At 39.7% G+C, this 19,030-nt stretch overlaps 2 protein-coding genes across 18 annotated transcripts; both read left to right on the top strand.

Annotated features, from left to right (window-relative positions):
• Nucleotides 1–2,049: 2,049 nt before the first annotated feature.
• Nucleotides 2,050–6,754, top strand: LOC103720129 (uncharacterized). Of its 2 annotated transcripts, XM_008809704.6 has the most exons (3): nucleotides 2,053–3,257; nucleotides 3,985–4,096; nucleotides 4,295–6,754. In XM_008809704.6, exons 1-3 carry the CDS (start codon nucleotides 2,122–2,124, stop codon nucleotides 4,379–4,381), a joined length of 1,335 nt encoding a protein of 444 aa, XP_008807926.5. In that variant the 5' UTR covers nucleotides 2,053–2,121; the 3' UTR covers nucleotides 4,382–6,754. The 2 variants fall into 2 exon arrangements, with proteins under 2 accessions (XP_026665595.4, XP_008807926.5); XM_026809794.4 differs by lacking the exon at nucleotides 3,985–4,096 and having other exon boundaries at nucleotides 2,050–3,257.
• LOC103720074 (receptor-like serine/threonine-protein kinase ALE2) lies at nucleotides 5,825–17,747 on the top strand. Of its 16 annotated transcripts, none has more exons than XM_088705061.2 (13): nucleotides 5,915–6,388; nucleotides 6,467–6,658; nucleotides 9,602–9,772; nucleotides 10,901–10,984; nucleotides 11,253–11,357; nucleotides 11,431–11,640; nucleotides 11,716–11,787; nucleotides 12,064–12,171; nucleotides 12,306–12,680; nucleotides 13,942–14,205; nucleotides 14,527–14,949; nucleotides 15,377–15,620; nucleotides 15,713–17,747. In XM_088705061.2, the coding sequence occupies exons 2-13, from the start codon at nucleotides 6,580–6,582 to the stop codon at nucleotides 16,350–16,352; spliced, it is 2,775 nt and encodes a 924-aa protein (XP_088561187.2). In that variant the 5' UTR covers nucleotides 5,915–6,388; nucleotides 6,467–6,579; the 3' UTR covers nucleotides 16,353–17,747. The 16 variants fall into 16 exon arrangements, with proteins under 16 accessions (XP_088561191.2, XP_088561187.2, XP_088561183.2 ...); XM_088705060.2 differs by having other exon boundaries at nucleotides 6,068–6,388; nucleotides 6,471–6,658; XM_089925616.1 differs by having other exon boundaries at nucleotides 6,068–6,388; nucleotides 6,471–6,658; nucleotides 9,602–9,730; nucleotides 10,856–10,984; nucleotides 15,713–16,807.
• The last annotated feature ends 1,283 nt before the right edge of the window (nucleotides 17,748–19,030 follow it).

The raw sequence follows: 19,030 nt of genomic DNA, 5'->3' as shown, positions 1-19,030 counted from the left end.
GCAGGGAAAGCGACCGCGTCCTCACCGAGGTATTGTCCGCTTTGGGGATCGGGGATCGTGACCGCTCCCGGGGGTCCGCGCTTTGACGGCGCCCCGGGTGGAACCACCCATTCCACCCCTCACGGGTTTGCCCTTCAAAAGGCGCCTCGGTGAGAAGAGGTTATTGAGCCCCCCATTTAAGGCACAGACCTTTCCGCTGATTAGCCGATGTGGGACTAAATTCGGGGAACCCCCCGTAACAAGACCTATTAACAGAGAACGTTTTGATTAGTCTACTACAAGAAATGTTGTGCATAAAGTAATTAAAGAAATATGGTTACTGCCAAATAATTTACATGATATGTACTTTACATTTTCTATATGCTCGATTTGTTATGCGTGCTAATTTTTATTCATCGTAGTAGTACATTCATAGTTTCCTTAATTGTCTTGTGTTTTTATCTTTTAGAATTCATTTGGTTCACAAAAAAAATTTCTCAATTTTTTTAATGAAAAGTTGATGCTTAGGTGTATGATGCCTAAAAAAATAGTTTTGAAATGATTAGCTGATCATAGAAAAATGGCATGTTGCAAAATAGCTTATGTTTGGTGAGCATCTTTCTTTTTGTGAAAGTTATGTAAAATACTTGTCATGTTCATAGTAAAGTAAAAGATCTTACCCCAACTCTATCTAAAAACTTAAGAGCATCTCTGGAAAAAAAATATCCCAATTTTTAATCAGTGGAAATTAAACTTACTCATAGTTGCACAAATTTTTTTCATAAAATATGGAAATCTTATTCTCACAAAAAAGCTATGTTTTTATTTCTTTCCTTTGAAAACTCTCTAACCAAACCTGAGGTATTTCTCCATTTTTCATCGACCATACTTTTTTCGTCCTCTTTCTGCGAACCAAACAAGTCCTTAAGAATGAGACAATAAGAAAACGCTAAGAGCTTTTTGAAATCAAACCATGAAGAAATTGTACCTCTTAAGCTGAAATTTTTGCATAAAGATCAACAAAGGCTATCTGAAAATAGCCGCACTTTCCAAGATTAATTTTTGTTAAGGATAATGTAAGTTTTGAAACTTGAAATCTTGCTACCAATCTGATATGTTAAAGATTAACAATGATCTTTTTGCTATTGTATATGGGAACCAAGCCCTAGCAACAATCTTTCTCGAAGATATAGGTATAATGATTCCTCTACTTGCACAAGATTGTTCTTCCTATGCAACCATTACTCCAATCCCATCAATATTTTGAACTGTTGAAAATGAATAGCAAATGCCAATCAACATGAAAACAAAATGTCAAAGAAATGTTAGATGAAGTTGTTGTGGCTGTTGAAGAAAAATGCCTATTGAATTTTAAATTTCAATAGCTACATAAATTACAAAAATATTTTATTCGATGACAAAGAACATTATCAAAACCCCCACCATTGTTTAAATCATTATCTTAGTACCACCAGTATTATTATTATTTAATGCAACGATGAACAATAGGCATTCATATACAAGAAGCTAAAACCACTGCCAAATTAGCAAGTAGCAATTGTTATCAGGGATTTTTTGCATGAATATCCTCCTAAAGATCAAATTTTGTATGAATATTCTTCCAAAATTGATATTTATATGTATAGCTTTGTAAACACTTGTTTTGCTATTCTACCCTTTTTTATCCTTATTTTTGCATATGTATCCATGCCAAAAATTAACTGTTTCATATAAAAATGACTAAAATATCTTTAATGAGTAGACGTGCATAAAGAAATATTTATAAAACGATCACGATGAGATATAAAAATATAATTTTAAACTTCTATTCTATTTTTAATTAAAATAAATATAGTGTTTATTAATGGTATTAGAAGAACCATTATATTAGGAGTAATTATGTAAAAATAGTATTTTATGAGGGTGCAGAAATAAATATAAATTTTAAAAATGTATTTTATGAATTTAAATTTTTAGGAGGATATTCGTGGAAAAAAAAACTTGTTATTACAATGTTAAATCAGCAGATCGCGTGATGAAAAATAGCATCTCTTTTTAATTCCACGTTCACGCCCAGCGGTTCGGAAAAAAACCGGATCGGGCTCCGCCAGGCATTTTCCGGCATGAAGTGGGTGCCGTTGGATGGTGATCCAAGGATCGTTTTGTATTTCTCCTTGTAGCCGTTGGGCGGCGCAGGTAGCTGATCCCATGGGTTGCAATATCTCGTTCTCTCCCCTTCGCAGTCTCCGCAACGCCAAGATCTCTCCCTCTTTGATGGCCCTTTCCCCTCCTTCGCCTCCCACCCTTTTTTTGGCTCGTCCGTTCCCCTACCAGCCTGCCGAGCGCGCAGCGATCGATCTCAACCCTCCTCCCCACCGAAGGCCCGCCGGAACCGCAGGCTCAGGAGACTCCCCCCCACCAACCTCGCCCCATCGCCCAAATTCCCTTCTAATTCAAACCATGACCGCTGCCACCTCCTCCAATACCAGCGCCACCAGCACCTCCCATCCCCACCCCCACCGCCCCTCCTCCGCCGCCGCCTCCGCCACCCAGGCCTGCGCCGCCTGCAAGTACCAGCGTCGCAAGTGCAATCGAGACTGCACCCTCGCCCCCTACTTCCCCGCCGACCAGCAACGCCAATTCCTCAACGCCCACCGCCTTTTCGGCGTCAGCAACATCCTCAAGATCATCCGCCACCTCGACCCCGTCCAGCGTGCCGAAGCCATGCGCTCCATCATCTTCCAGTCCAACGCCCGCGCCCACGACCCTGTCGGCGGGTGCTACCGCATCATCCTCGAGCTCGAGCGCCAGCTCCAGCGCGACTCCGCCGAGCTCGCCCTCGTCCTCCGCCAGCTCGCCATCTGCCGCTCCCAGGCTCGACCAGGTCCATCCCCTGCCACCACCGCCGTTGCCTCCGACCTCGGCGTCGTCTATCCCAATCTCATTCTAAATGCAGACGACACTGTCGGTGTTGTTCTTCCGATGCATCAGCGGCAACCCCAGCAGCAGTTCTGCGATTATTTCTATTATGACGACCCCCACGACGACCATCATAACAATAATGGCAAGAATCATCATCGTAATTATAATAACAGAGGGGTCGTCCACATGGAGGTCCCAACAACGTCGATGCCGTGCGAGGTTGAGGAGGAGGAGGAGGACGTGAAGTCGCTCGTCGACATGTTCGAGATCAGGCAGGCATTGATAGGGGATGACGAGGAGGAATCCGCCAAGAATTTCGCTGCTGCTGCTGCTGTTGCTGAACCATTTCAGTGCAGGTTAGGGTCAGGGTTCTCGTGCTTCTGATAAATTTTCTTAAAAAAAATATGGTTCAAATTAAGCTAGGCTCGGTCTGTACAGAAGAATAAAAGACCTGCAGGGATGTTTTCTGAAAGTTAGAATTAAGAGACGTGGAGATGGAAGGAGGATCTGAATTTTCTAATTACTCGATAAATACTGTTAAATTTTAAAATTATACCCTTAATGCATGGTGATATATTTCCATATTTATTCAGCTTTCTATATAGAGCAGAAATTTTCCGTGCAATTTCCATATTTTTTTTATACAAAGATGCAAATCCATCATATCTCATACCATTATTTTGACATAAAAAATTTTGGACGAAAATTTCCAGAACAACACCGGTTTCTGAATGAGCTGCATTTTTCTCTCTCTATCTATAAATCATGTCCTAGAGTTGCATCGGGATTTGAGGACTGGATTTGGATATTAGAAGGTCGGATTAGTCGGTCAACCTCCAATTCACCGGTTTTTAAAAGTGGCAAAAACCAACCTTTAAATACAATAAATGAATAGAATTGTACGTTTCATTACAGCAATAATAAGTTACATTATAGAGGGAAAAAAAACCGTAAGCCTCCTTATAATCATGATGAATGCTTTAAATATTTGGTGCACACTGTTCTTTTTTCCTTTCCTTTTCCTTTTCTTTTTTTTTTGTTGCTTCGGTTCTAAAAGTTGCATTATTTTGTTTAATTTTGCAGTGGTAAGATAGAGTCGAAAGAAGAATTAAACCCTATTGAGGATGTTTCAGAACATGATTTGAAAGGCGCTGCCTCCTTGTTTACTCTCACGAATTGTACAAGCTCTTCTTCCGTATGATTTTTTTTTCCTCCTTTTTTCTCATCAATTCTTTTAGAAAATTTTTAATATTTCCAAATTTCATGGAAAAAATGTTTACTCATAAACTGTGAAGAAGCAGGACATGTTTACATTCTTATAGACGTAGTCACAAATTGGTTCTCTCTTTGCTACATTAATGATTTAGCTTTTGCTGGAAAGCATTGATGGCAGATTGAAGAGGACTCGGTGGTGCTGCAGCCAAGGGAAGATCAAAGAAATCCAAAGGATCTATATGCCACTGAGATCTCTGCTGTTTGAGTGGGGCCACCAACCAAGCCTTTGGGAGTGGGGAACCAAAAGAGCTCTTCCTTCTGAATTTTAAACTCTCATTCTAGGTGGGGAGATGCTGTTTTACCTGCAAACCTTCAGTGACATGCTGGCTTCTATGGTCACTTGAGGAAACCTTCATTGCTTGTCTCTGAACCAGTAGTTTGAATCAAGCTCCAGCTCTGTGACCAGCCAAACAAACAGGAAGAGTCCATTGATAGGTATTGGATAGCGCCTTAGCTTCAGCCATCCAATCCTCTACCTTTTCATATAGTGGTGGTCCCAACATGTGGTTTCAATTGTGCGTGAGAGTTACCCAGGTACTAGTCCAATGCGATGGTGACTCCACAACCTCTTCACAAAATGTTGGGTGAGAGAGAGAGAGAGAGTATTGCAGAAGGAAGGATCTTGTATAGTGTCCTGCAGCGAGACTGTCAGAGCCTACAGTATGTAGAACAGCCACAGTCTCCAACTATTAACATAATCTCTACTGACCATCAGGAGTTTGATCAAAGATTGATCTGGTTATTAGTCCATGAAATGATAGAGAATGTAAAACAGTCCTGAGTTATTCATGATACTATTGGATAGCTATGTATGCTTTTATTACTACTATAATTTCTTCGATATTCATCCTCTTGAGCGTCTCATGATTCCAGAACTATTAATGTTTTTCTCTAATTTCTAATAGAAAGTTCTGATTTCCAGACTCTGAAAAGTTTCTTGCCGATTCATACTTCAGCAATGCTTTATATCATCTATCCTATCTCAATCATGAAGGTTTGCTGATGGAAATGAACATCATATACAAATTTGTACACTTAATTACTTGGATTCCTCTATGATATGTCTTAATCACGACTCACGCTCATCTGATCACTGGCAGCTATTAAGTGCATCTTAATATTATTGACATTTTTCTATATCAAAAGAATGATAAATCAAACCTTATACTATCATTCTACTTGTGACGAGTCTAGAGATGAATACACAAGTGCAAGAATTAATCAAAAGCGCACATGGGAAATCTTTTTCATTTTGGTTTTATTGTTAGCAACAATATTATCATGAACATCATGTGCTAGGAAACTAGTGCATGAGGGCCTAATCGAGTCAAATAGCTCGAAATCACAGAAAAAAAATTGATGTCCTTACCAACCTCCTTTTTCAGCTTGTCCATCCCAATTGGCATATATTAAGTATCCATTCGAACTACTGCAACTGCATCGCACTCCACCATAACCAACCATGAAGCTCTCATTAAACTAAGCTAACAATAGTCCCTAGCATGAACTTCCAAGATCACCATGTGAAACAGCTCTAATGATTTTATAATCGATTGCCTCATCCAACCACCCTTAACATCACCCTCTTTTTAGTCCCACACTCCATAAAGATGGTGGGAGATGGAAAGTATTAGTCATCCAAATGAGCCTTGATGAATGGGAGGCATGAAAACATGCATTTGTGATTGGCTTGGTGTAGGATATAATTTCTTGAGACTAGGAAGAATGACCTCAACCAACATAGAGAGCCTGAGATGGATGCAAAGAATCTGGTGCTAGAAAAGGGTCCAAGGATTGGTCCCTCCCCACTAAACAAAGCCCCCACAATATCTTCCTAAAGACCTCACCCATATTATATATTTCTTTATTCCTCTTCAGAAACTTTTCCTCCAATTCACCAAGGGCTGTTGGCTGAACTTCACCATACTGTCCCCTTAGCATCTCTCTCTCTCTCTCTCTCTCACTCTCTCTCTCTCTCTCATGTAAAGGAGCTATTTTTGGAGGTTTTGGTCCATAAAGGAGCTAACTTGAAGTTTTTTATTCGTCATGGCAACATAAGCCCTCGTTTCTTGCTGTGGAGATTTGCTCTGAACACCGTTCTCGATCTTTTTCCTCTGCTGTCCCGGTTTGTTTTTTGATATCAAAATCGCTGCTTGCCGACATGGTTTTGCTTAAATTTGTCGCCTTTGGCGTTGCCCATCTCTTACTCCTGGTGGGTGCTTCAGCTCTGTCCTTTTCTAGGTTTTCTGGGTTCTGTGCTTCACCTGATATGAGTTTTCTTGGAGTGGAGGAAGGTGCAGAGGTGGCTGTGAGGGTTTGTTGAGTTATTCGATCCTGGATACGAGAAGCTTTTGTTGAGTTATTCGATGTTGGATTTATGTTGAGTGAGAGGGGAGCAGTAGGATGGGGCGATGGCGAGAGACTCTTCGCCCATGGGTTCTCCTAGTCGTGGTTGTTCTTCTGGCCGTCCATGGATCTCACGGTAAAATTCATTGCAGAAGTGTTTAATTTATATTTTTGTTATGCTTTAGCTGTGTTATAATTTATGAAAAAAAGAAAAAGCAAACTTGGGACACTATTTGGTTTTGTTATGGCTCCACCTTGGATCTTTTTCCCCCTTTGCCGCTATCTCCCATTCTAATTTGGAATCGGGGAAGCGACAGAAGTTTGGGTAAACTTCAGGTTAGAGTTAAGAGAGATTTTTTTTAACGTTTTTGATTCGACTCTAAATGGGTAAAGAGAGCAGGTAGTTATGTGATTCAGGATTCATTTCATGCAGTTTAGAAGAAGCGACAGAAAACTATTTGCTTTAGGTACATAGTTCTTATAGTCCCACAAAACATGTTATTAAAACCATCAAGAAGTCTGCACAATTGTAATACAGCTCATCTGAAGGCTTTGTTTTCATAAGAAACTGGTTCGAATTTTCTTGCTTTAATCCTAAACATCATCGAATTGCATTCACTTCATCCAGATTTGCTCTCAGATGACCCATCCTTCTCATCAAGACAGGTATGCTTAAATGATGCTTTTGTCATCTAATCTTTCTTCTCAAAAGATTTAAAATATATTGGAAATGCATGCATGCACGTCAAAATTAAGAAAAAAAGCGACATTATCTGCGGCCATAAGTTCTGGATTAACCTATCCGGACTTGATCTTAAATGATTAAAACTGAGTCCGAACAAGTGCTTAACTGGAAGCTGTTAATTCTGGGATTTGCATTCGGGCCGTAAAGAGGAAACAGACATATTCCTTCTCAGAGCATGGTATGCTTTGGAAAATTTAAATTGCTATGAAGAGAGTAAGTTGCAGTTTGGGGTGTCAAACAGACTGAGCAGCTCAAGCTCAGCTCTAGCTCTGCTTGAGAAAAGTTTGAATCAAGCTTGGTTTGAAGCTAAACAAACTAAGCTTGAACCAGCAAAATAGGATCCAAATTAATTTCGAGCTGAGCCAAAAATTGACCTAGCTCGATCAAGCTCGGCTCAGTAAAGTCAAATATATTTAAATTAAATTATATAATAGATCATTGGATTAAAGTTCTCACTGGTGTGTTATTTTACACTTTGGATCAATTAAATGTTAATTTAATTTAGATCCGAACCAAACTTTTGGAATGAAACGTGAAATCAAGAATCAAGCTTTCATTTATGCTGGAACCAAGCTTGATTTAATCTCGAGTTGACTTCAGATTGATTTTGGATTGTTAATCTGGTCATGAAATTCAGATCAAATGAGGCTTGAAATAATGGTAAACAATTCAAGCTTGATCTGAAATTCAGGCTTGAAATTAATTTCAAACCAAACGTGATTGGATTCTTGCTTGATCAAGCTTGGTTTGGTTACACCGCTAGTTGCAGTTCAAACTAAAATAATTTTCACCTACTCTTTCATAATGTGTCCTTTTGAGTTTTAATAATAATGATAGACACTCAATGGAGTGTGCCAGCAAAAAATATTTATTTTGGTGCTGTGGAGTGGAAAGACATGATTGGGTCGCCCCAAAGATAGTTGCTGCTTATGATCATTTATCATGGTGTTTGGGGAAGATAGCAGAGGTGTTGTAAAGGTCAAATGGGAAAAATTACCTTTATGACAGATAAAATGTTGTGGGAGAATTTCAACCAAAACATAATGCTTAGGAATGTTTCCTCAACATACCAACACATGCTCAATGGATATGATGCTTGTTCTTGAAAATCAGTTCCCCTATAAATCCAACTCCTGTATGAGCATTAAAAGGAAAATACTATTATATGCTGTTCAATGGTTAACCTCCAGATAATTGTGTCAACTGGGCACTAGATCTACCTGGTTGTGCAGATGAAAATAATGTATATGTGTTGTAAAAACAACACATACACCATAATTTTTAGTTGCTTGCATCTAGTCTTGGTAAGTTACATGAGCTATTAAGCAAGGTTCCCTTAACAGAGTGGACTTGTTGCTTACACACCCTGTCAGGGTTCCCAACTCCACGAGAACATGTAGATCGAGCATACCTCGCTTCACCACATGCCTATTTCAAGATCTCCTTATACTTATTACATTGGATGCAAAATATCGTCTCTTTATGTCAAGTTTCTTTGTCACTCTAATTAATAGGTTCAATGAAAAATTTAATAACAAAATGTGTTGTGAACATGCTACCAATTTTTCTTTATAGTGTCACTAACTGGTAATGTTTTTTAACAACTGACCGACAATTTGTGTTATGCTTTACTTTATTGGGGATATTTGTTAATTCTGACTAGTAAAGAGACAACATGTTATTATTAGAGAGGAGTCTGTGTTTGGAGAAGAAGTTAACACCATGCTAATAATTGCTTTTTTCAATAGGCTGTGTATGTGAGTTTTTCTATATGATTTCATATCTGTGCTTCCTTTACTTCACATATATCCCTTACAGAGAGATGCCTATGTAGGAGCAAATAGGAGGAAGCAGCAAGAGATGGAATTTGAAATCAGAGTCTTTTAATTTCTTTGATATTTATTATTTTCATTGCTAGAGTGAATAACATAACTTTTTCTTATTATTTACTGAAATTTATGACTACGAGATGAATACTTGTGCTCAAATTAAGCTGATGTTCTAAATCACACCAATTTATAATGCTAAAATACATAAAAATATATTATTTTCTTAAATTAGTAACTGATGCATCCAATGTGGATTAACCAGTTCGTTGCATCTTCTGTTAGAATGATTGTATTTGGAACGTTGTTCTGAATTACAACGACATGCAAAATGCGAGTTGCATATGATATATGTGTCCCAGCGGTTGCCCTAACAACAACTCCATGTAACATTTTGGGAATTTGTTGGCTACATATGCCTGCTTTTACATGGTTTAGAAATACACTTTAGTGTACCTTCAGAGCATGGCTATGTGCTTATATGATCTCACTAACACTGTTGTTGTAGGTCCAATTTCAAATTTTGTACAGAAACTATCAAAATCATCACATGTACATCCATGGGCTCGCAGAAGACTGCTAACAACAACATCTGGGCCTCCACCAAATGACACGGATTTGAAGCTCGAGCCCTCAGGCATGCTGGCTCCATCCATTCTTCCACCACTTGAACCACCAAGTACAGTTTAATATTTAGGACCAGTTCAGTTGATTTGAATTTCCAAACACTAACATGGATATAAATGCTTTTGTTCTCATGCTGGGTTCCATGAATCCCATTCACACATATCACCTGCCCTACCACATGTCAAAGAGAGAGGACCTACACCTGTGTATCTTCCATAATCAAGTGAATATGCACATATCAAATAATGGTCCCTGAAGGTAGCCTTGATGGAAATATATTGAATTTCTTGTGAAATCTAAGGCCACTTGCTAAAATTTTAAGCTTACATGTTAGGAGCTGCTGTACATGCCCGAACAGCCTAAGTCTCTGGTTTTACTCCCTTCCACCCAAGCAGTAATACCATTCCTAGTGCTGCACCTGATCATGTAACAACTAAAAAAGGACCAACAGTGATCTCTGTCTATACCAGGTCTAGCATCAAATTTTTATGTTTGGGAGGGCAAATTTCCATCAACAAATTATTCTCATGATATTCTTGGGTTGTTATCAAATTCAGAAAGTTTTTTTTTTTTAAATATACATTTACAGTTCATGATCTTTCTCCATCCTATATGATCCCTCCATTAGCACATACTGGAATTGGAGTGCCTGTGGCTGGTGTTTGTAAAAAGGCACCCAATAGTAATTCTCCAGTTCCAGTACCACATGCACAGGATATGGTTAATTAACAGCACATTCACTTGGTTGCCAATGAATGATTTTTCTATAAATCTAATATCTAAGTCTATGTGACTGAACCAGTTTCGCTGTCTCCAAGAAAATCTCCACTCCAACCACCTACTGTGTTTCCAGCTAGAGAGAAAATACTCCATCCACAACACCACTTGCTCCTCATACTACAAATTTGCAGCTTAAGCATTTGAGCACTTTATGCTTTTCTTCTTCTTGTTCGGACCAAACCTGGAACCTCTCCACTAAGGAGAGGCACCAGCCAGCCGACCTAAATTCTGTTGGCATTTTACTAGTCATTCAGGATTTCTTGCTTAATGGTTCATTGTATCCTCGATCGTTCCTTGGCTTACAGTTTTTTCAAGTTTAATTGATCATGCATTTATGGTGATAAATGATGTACAGAGCTGGCTGTTCCTCCTAAATCAATTGCTTCTCCTGTCATACAAGGGAATGGATATGGCATGCGTACTGCTGCACCCCCAAAGGAATTGTCCAGTCATTCAACACAAGCAAATTATTCTCATCCCAAAGGTATTATTCTCTTTAACAAAAAAAATACTAGATCCAAAATATAAGCCGCAAATTTCGTGTCTTTTTTTTTTGAAGTTGATCATGCATTTGTGGCAAAAGGTATTCTTCTTCTTCTCGCTGAAAACAAAATGTTGGAATGTATGATGGATCTTTTTTAATGATCATGCACAATCTATGATGTTCAACACCTATTGTTTCTCCAACACACCGATTCCACGACTGATCTTTATATGTTGATAGTGCATTTGTGGCAATGTATGATGTGCAGGGCCTGCTGTTTCTCTGGCACCCACCACTTCTTTTGTCAACCATGGGAGACCACCAAGGCATATATCTAGCCCTTTATCCCCCACAGCTTATTCACACACAAAAGGTACTCATCTCCTCCTTGAAAAATGATGAATGAAAAGTTAAAAATGCTAATCCAGTGATAATCTTTTCCACAGGCTCTTTTCCTGTTATAAGCCCGGCACCACATGAGGCTGATGTTCCCTCAAATACAGTAAATGCTCCTTCCAATTCACATCCCCAACCTCCAATGGAAAGGATACTTCATGGGCATGCACCAGTACCTGGAGTTTCATTTCGCCAGCCAACAGCTAGGAAAAGAATTGGAATCCCTGCATCTGCTCCTTCTGCAGAATTCCACAATCCAGGTTGGAATGATACAACTGAAAATGTTATGTTGATCCTTCATTGGGTTTTAATAAGAGGCAGATGTTTTTCTCCAGCTCCTTCGCATCCTCCAGCTGCACTTCCAAAGCATAGTAGAGGGCATCGTGCTCTGCCACCTTTTATTCGAGGTCTTAAATTTATTAAATAACATCCAGAGCAAACAGATGTATTATTGCTTTAACTCTAGACCCTGTATCTTTTTCTTCAGGCCCTTCATTTCCCGAGCTCCATTTTACTCGGTAGATAATGAAGGAACCCCTACGCCTTCCCCATCTATAAGATTCCCATCTAGCCAAAATAAACGTATACTTAGTGCTCTTATTTTGTACTCTTGTTCTGATACATGTTTCTCCCTTTTTACAATACTAGTTGTTACTGGTTTTTGATCATGCTGATGCCTACAGGGCCTGTTCAATCTCCTGTGCTTTCTCCTTCTGGTTTTGCCGCAGGAAAGCCAAGAGCACCACAGCCTCAACCTTTCCATTCATTACCGCCTCCACCACCTAATCTAGGTAGGTACGGAGAGTCATCATTTTGTCACCGCGTAGTTGTCAACTTTTGTGATATTCCCATTGCATTGTTCTGAGATTCTCCAAGTCTAGCTGAATATACAATTGCAATCATTGTTTATTTGGTTTGTCTGCAGACTGTTCTATGCCATTATCTTGCACAGAGCCTTTAACAAATAGCGCTCCAGGATCACCATGTGCTTGTGTGATGCCAATAAGAGTTGGACTTCGTCTAAGCATTGCACTATACACATTCTTCCCTTTAGTCTCTGAGCTTGCCCAAGAAATTGCATATGGGGTTTTCATGAAACAAAGTCTGGTCCATATCATGGGAGCAAATGCTGCCAGTGAGGATAATGACAAAACTATTGTACTTATTGATCTGGTGCCGCTTGGAGACAAATTCGACAACACCACAGCATTTTTAGTTTATGAGAAGTTCGGGCACAAGCAGGTTTTCATAAACCCCTCATTTTTTGGGGATTATGATGTATTATATGTTCTCTATCCAGGTTAGAGTTCATGTTTTGGTGTTATTCCTCATGTTAGTCCATGCAAATTTTATGTTGCACAGGCAAAGTGTTTAGCGTAAAATGGAGTGCCGTCTTATATCTCCATGTGTCATTTTTGATGGATGATTTGAACAATCGACTAACTGGGCCACATTACCTTCTGTTAGCATCATAAACAGTCAGATCTAGGCACATGCTGTACATTTGTTTATTCTTATAACATCCTCAGCATGTTTGATGCATGGGAGAGGTATGATTAAGCATATTTTATAATTTATAAATATAAGCTTGGTTTGGGAGGTTCTCTTCACTTTTAAGCATGGTCTGCCGTACTGGTCCAGCCCTAGATCAGTACCGGATCTGCGTGGAATCCAGTACCGGATGGTTTTTTAGGAGAGCCGACTGGTACGTGGTCCGTGCCGGTAGCGGTACCGGCATCATACCGGTGCGAACCGGCTGGTTCTCATCGGTACGTCATTTTTTTTTTCAAAAGAACCACAGCTCCGCGCCGTACCTGGCCGGTACGGACCGGACCGGTACTGTATCGGTCCGGCCGGCCACCAGTATGCCGACCGGTACCCGTACGGCGGACCTTGCTTTTAAGAGTAAGAATTGAACTATATGGGGTTTAATAGGACTGATTCTAGGGGGTTGGAACTTCATGACTTAGAGCCTCTTAAACAATGAGGCACTTTGGAGTGTGGCACGTGTGATGCATGAGAGAGGTAGTATGGATTGTTGTGATCCCCCAATCTGATTAAATAATTTCATTATTGATTTTATTTTGAAAATAAACTCCCAACTTTGGGAGGTTTGACTCAACTGTTTTTCTCATCGGAGTTGTTTTATTAAAGATGGGAGTAGTTACAATGTCAAGAGAGAGATGTTAAAAAGAATGACCAGGAGCCTCAAGCACTCGAGAGTTCGGGTTCAATATTAGAACTAATATATTGCTTATCCTAACTAGCATAGATCTTTTGCAGCGGTGCTTTTTGATTAGAAAACAGAAAAAAGGTAACTTGCCTCATTTTTGATGAATTGGAAAAGATGGAGGGCTAGGATCTCTCATGATGTGATGTTCTGCCTAATAGAATGTCATAGAAGTGCTCAGTTAATTGGAAGTTTAGAGTTCAAAGCATCTGGTGAGACATGATACATGGAGAGAAAGCATTTTCACTGTCGAAAGTTTCTTTCTGGTAGTGCATACTTGACTGTTGTCATGCTTGGCTTGTCTTGATTTTCTTTTATATTATATATGCAGGGCTTCCTCCACCATCTACGGCACCTGGAAATGTTTATGGCGGTGACAATAACTCAAGGACAAAACATCCTCTTGGGGTTGATTTGAGAAAGCAAAAAGAAAAACAAAGTGGCACTGTAATAGCTATCATAGTTCTTTCAGCTGTTATAGCATTGGTATTATGTGTTGGAGTTGTGTGCGTTTTCTTGTTGAAACATAGACAAATTTCTCATTTGCCAAAACCAACCCCACAGATATCGCTACCTTCATTTGCAAAGGCATCAGGTAATAATATTTCCTATTCAATTTGTGTGATGGTGATTTTATCAGAAGTTGGTAAAAAGGATGATAATAAACTGACATTCAAATCTGCAACTCTCAATAACATCGTTCTAGTTAACATTAAGTTACATTTGCTGATCCAGTTCATTTTGTATGTACAGACTTTAGCAACTTAACCATAGGTAATAATAGAATAAATATTCAACACGAAATATTTATACAGTCTCTGGTATATCCCCAGAATCAAAAATGGTCTCCATTTGCTCATGTTAATAAAAGGAGATTCTAGAGACACCTTTGATTAATGTGATTTTTATTTTGTAGTATATCCTTTTCGATATGCCAAAAAAGTTACAGGGAGTAGACGTACAATATCTGGAAGTAGGCCAAGTTCTGCCTCAGCATCCTTCAACCCTAGTGTTGCAACATGCACCGGATCAGCAAAATCATTCAGCCTAGCCGAGGTGGAAAGAGCTACGAACAAATTTAATGATTCAAGAATTATTGGTGAAGGTGGTTTTGGACGTGTATATGAAGGCACTCTTGAGGATGGAAGAAGAGTGGCCATTAAGGTGCTCAAGAGAGATGATCAGCAGGGTAGCCGGGAATTCTTGGCCGAGGTTGAGATGCTGAGCCGCTTGCATCACAGAAACTTGGTAAAGTTGATTGGTATATGCACAGAGGAGCATTTCCGCTGTCTGGTCTATGAACTCATTCCAAATGGCAGTGTGGAATCTCATCTATATGGTAAGTACTGCTACTAGTTCCTAATGTTACTTATGCAGAATATTTTTGCTTAATAATTCAGTCATTCACGAAATATCATCCATAATGCACATTTAGTTCGATCAGCGACTCCAGTGGCTATCCAAATTGTAGAGCATTAGCCCCAAAATATCTGTTATCAGTCTTGGGCTTGTTTTCCAACTGTTGACGTTTATCACTGTCTGCATGCTTCCAGTTGGTCAAATTGTTGACCTTGTTTGAACATAATAGAGTTTGTTTCTGGCCTATCAGTCTTGGGACCAATTGCCCCGAGGGTACGGAGATAACTAGTTTAGGTTTAGGCCGACGAAAAATTTATTCATTAGTTACATCATGTTATTTTAGTATTTTCCTTTCATTGATTTCAAGCTGCTTCTTAGAAACAATTTGAACTGTGATTTCTACATAGGAGCGGATAAGGAAATTGCTCCACTTGATTGGAATGCTAGGCTGAAGATTGCGCTTGGTGCTGCTCGAGGTCTAGCATATCTGCATGAAGATTCAAGCCCTCGTGTCATACATCGTGATTTCAAAGCCAGTAACATCTTGTTGGAACATGACTTCACTCCCAAAGTGTCTGATTTTGGCCTAGCCAGAACAGCTCTGGATGAGGAAAACGAGCACATTTCAACACGTGTTATGGGAACTTTTGGGTATATAGCTCTAACATGTCATAATTATCTTGTTGCTTATGACTCAATGTGATGCTTTAAATGATAAAAGCTGTGCTTTTCTTTTTTCGTAGTTATGTAGCCCCAGAATATGCAATGACGGGGCATCTTCTTGTCAAGAGCGATGTTTACAGCTATGGTGTTGTCCTCCTTGAGCTCCTAATGGGAAGGAAACCAGTTGACATGTTGCGGCCTCCAGGACAAGAAAATCTGGTGACATGGGCTCGTCCGCATCTTACTAGCAAGGATGGATTAGAGAATATCATAGATCCGTCTCTTGGCACCAGTCCATTTGGCAGTGTGGCAAAAGTTGCAGCCATTGCTTCAATGTGTGTTCAGCCCGAAGTTAATCAGCGTCCATTTATGGGCGAGGTTGTTCAAGCCTTAACACTAGTCTGCAACGATGGTGATGAGTGTAGAGGATCAGGAAGCTGCAGCCAGGAGGAGATATCTATGCGGGGTATGGAAATAAGGATCAGTACAGGGATGGATCTGGAATCGGAGAGGGTGATATTGGCATCTGATATATTCAACACATTAGCAAGGTTTACAAGGAATGTTTCTGGATCTTTCCAAAGGTATTCAAGCTCAGGCCCTCTCAGAATAGGTAGGAATGGGCAGTTTTGGCATAGAGTGAGAGGCTTCTCATCAGGAAGTGCAAGCGAGCTTGGGAGATTCGGCACTGGTTTTGTGAGTAGTGATCAGTGGGTGTAGGAATACTCGGTTCCCTTTCATCACTGCTGAAGATCAGATCCATCAACAGAACTATCCTGGCAGCTGACCATGCTCTAGGATGAGTAGGGTTCAGAAGGCCCTTGTTCATCAAAGGGAAGCAGTAATCCCTAAGAAACTGGAGAAGTTCGTGGTGGGGGTTGGATAAAGATGGGAAAATTTTGCAGCTTATCCTCTTGAAGGATAAACATGACTGAAACAAGAAGCATTATTCTTTTGGGCACAAATAGAAATCTGACTAATGAAGCTGCTATGTTCAAAGAAGCTTCCTTGTTATTCTGATTAAGAAAATCAGGAGGATTCAACTAGTATTCTTTTGCCCAATGGCAATGTACATTATTGATGCAGTTCTGTTTCTCCAGACTGGAATACTGAATCTTGGCTTATGAGGATCATTCTGTAGTTGGAATTGGAATAAAGACTGCTACTCCAATTAACTGTTTTTGACTCTGTAAGTGTAGCTCTCTTCACCGATCAATCTATTCAACTGCCTTTATTGGTATGTACAATTTCTTATTCTCCCTATACAAACCTTTAACCTATGATTTATGCTTGATGCTGCGGTTCAGAATTCCAATACTCGTAATGCCATGCTCTCTGCCGCTGCCGCCGCTCCTGCCGCTGCGAATTGCTTTCATCTTTTCTTGAGTTGCAGTCTTGAAGAGACAGCTTAGCTGGAAAGGATTTAATAATTGCATTCACCAACATTGAGGCTGCTTAGATGGCCCCTATGGTTAAAGCATGATCCCCACCAGAAACCTATTTTTTCCTCTACCCTCTTCTGTGTCTGCAGAGTGCAAGACTTGCTATTATGTGAGCCTGTATTCTATGATGAGACCTGAGAGTTGTTCTAGCTGGGGTCGTCCTGGACAAGCTTGGCTTTATCTGGTTCTAGCTGGGGTTGTCCTGTCCAAATCTTCACCACCGAAGCGACCACTATTTGGTATGGAGTACTTGGATGAGTTTTAAATGTTTTTGAATGCCACTGCTTGCCATGTTTTTGCTCAGCTGCTTGTCCATAGGTTGTCAATTGCTTGATTATTGGCTCAACCTTCAGCATGGTTTTGCTGCAGATAACAGTTTTCAAGAAGCGAATTCATCTTCCAGGTTCTATGTATTTCTGCAAGGGGTTGTGTACATAGAATAAGATGTTTTACTAACTAATGGAACCAAAGAGATACATGGATCAGACTTTTAAAATTTTCTCAATATCTTCATTTTTTTTTGGTCAAATATATATTTTCATGCAAATGTATTTACAACATGATATCTTCTCTCATAAATGATAGAAAGAGGAAAGAATCGAGATTTAATGTACATCACCTTTGTAACCTAAATCTATTAGTATGGCACTCCTTTCTCTTTTTTTTTTCTCCAGTCAATTCATCTTTTCTTGTGCCTATGATTCTAATACAGATTTTTTTTCCACCGGGCAAAAGGGAGGAGATCCATTTCGCACTACAAGTATCTGAGCTCAAGTACTTGGAAATGAACCATTCAAGACTCAAACTAAGGACCTCAGGTTCTTAATCAGAGGATCGACCACTAGGACAAAAAGCTCCAATCTGGAAGATACCAGTACTGCTACAAATTCCTACAATGATGGGTATCTGTATGCTGCCCCCATTCTTGAGTAAACCATAGGCAAGAAGCCTAGAACAACTATTTTTCTCTTATTAATGGTAAGAACATCTATTTCAGGGGAACTTGCTACACTTAGAAGCAATAGAAAGCTAACAAAAATCTTAGCGGCAAGAAAAGTCTAGAACAACCTTTTTTTTTTTCTCTTATTAATGGTAAGAAAAACTAAGATGTACCCATAGTTATAATAGAAGCTTTAACAACCCTAAGCAAATATAGGACATATTGGTCCCAATGACAGAGACCTGAACTGTAGAAGAAAGCTGTGGAATTGCTTTCGATGCATGCATGCTTTGCAAGCTGAAAAAAGCCAGCAGAGTCTTAAAAGTGAAGTATAAATTCTCATGAGAAATGAGGAGCCGAATTTTAATAAACATTTCCTATTTGTGATCCCATACCATTGCGGTTCACTTTAGAATTCAAGTGAAGCAAACGTGATGAAAGGGGAAGATGCAGCCCTCCCATATTTCTAATTGGCCGCGTTACATTTAAAGATTTGAGTGAGACACCACACCATCCTCTTTTGCATGAATGGTAGACCACACTCCAGCCTCTTTTTAATAAGCAACAAGTCCAGCTGCACTTTGGTAAAACATGAGTCCAGCCATGGATGACTCATCCTCCGATTATGTAAAATTTTTAGTTGGACCAGATCTGCTGTTGAGCTAATGGATCAGTCTAGCTGCAAACTAACACACACGAACACATCTACATTGCTCTCTTTTTCTTTTTGCTTCTGTTATATCTATGTTAATTATGTGTGCTGATTTGTGGTTGGACTGGTACGGTTCTCCAATTGATCCAAACCTAACTTCCACAAGTCCACCTACTACATTGCCTCATTAACTTCTAGTCTACTGTGCTCGAGACCATGTGGCTCACGTCAAGAGCCCACACCTTCGAAGACGTATAACGGTCATTGTGGTCCTCAACAATATACGGCATCATGCCGAGAGAATTTTAAAAAATTTCACGTAACGGTGCTCTACATCACCGGATTGTAAAAGAGGGAGGGGTGT

The sequence above is a fragment of the Phoenix dactylifera genome, chromosome 9, assembly GCF_051530095.1.
Source record: "Phoenix dactylifera cultivar Ajwa chromosome 9, Ajwa_hap1_PhDact_Kaust_v1.1, whole genome shotgun sequence".
In the NCBI taxonomy this organism is placed as follows: domain Eukaryota; kingdom Viridiplantae; phylum Streptophyta; class Magnoliopsida; order Arecales; family Arecaceae; genus Phoenix; species Phoenix dactylifera.
The sequence above is the reverse complement of the archived record's forward strand: the minus strand, read 5'-3'. Positions and strand labels throughout refer to the sequence as shown.

What these genes read in the sequence shown, in the direction of transcription:
- LOC103720074 (XM_088705053.2), top strand. Translation starts at nt 6,580, where the DNA reads ATGGGGCGATGGCGAGAGACTCTTCGCCCATGGGTTCTCCTAGTCGTG. An exon ending in GGCCGTCCATGGATCTCACG is followed by an intron (nt 6,659 to 9,601) that starts GTAAAATTCATT and finishes CTGTTGTTGTAG; the next exon opens with GTCCAATTTCAAATTTTGTA. An exon ending in TGTGGAATCTCATCTATATG is followed by an intron (nt 14,950 to 15,376) that starts GTAAGTACTGCT and finishes ATTTCTACATAG; the next exon opens with GAGCGGATAAGGAAATTGCT.
- LOC103720129 (XM_008809704.6), top strand. Translation starts at nt 2,122, where the DNA reads ATGGTGATCCAAGGATCGTTTTGTATTTCTCCTTGTAGCCGTTGGGCG. An exon ending in GCTGAACCATTTCAGTGCAG is followed by an intron (nt 3,258 to 3,984) that starts GTTAGGGTCAGG and finishes TTAATTTTGCAG; the next exon opens with TGGTAAGATAGAGTCGAAAG. An exon ending in ATTGTACAAGCTCTTCTTCC is followed by an intron (nt 4,097 to 4,294) that starts GTATGATTTTTT and finishes CATTGATGGCAG; the next exon opens with ATTGAAGAGGACTCGGTGGT.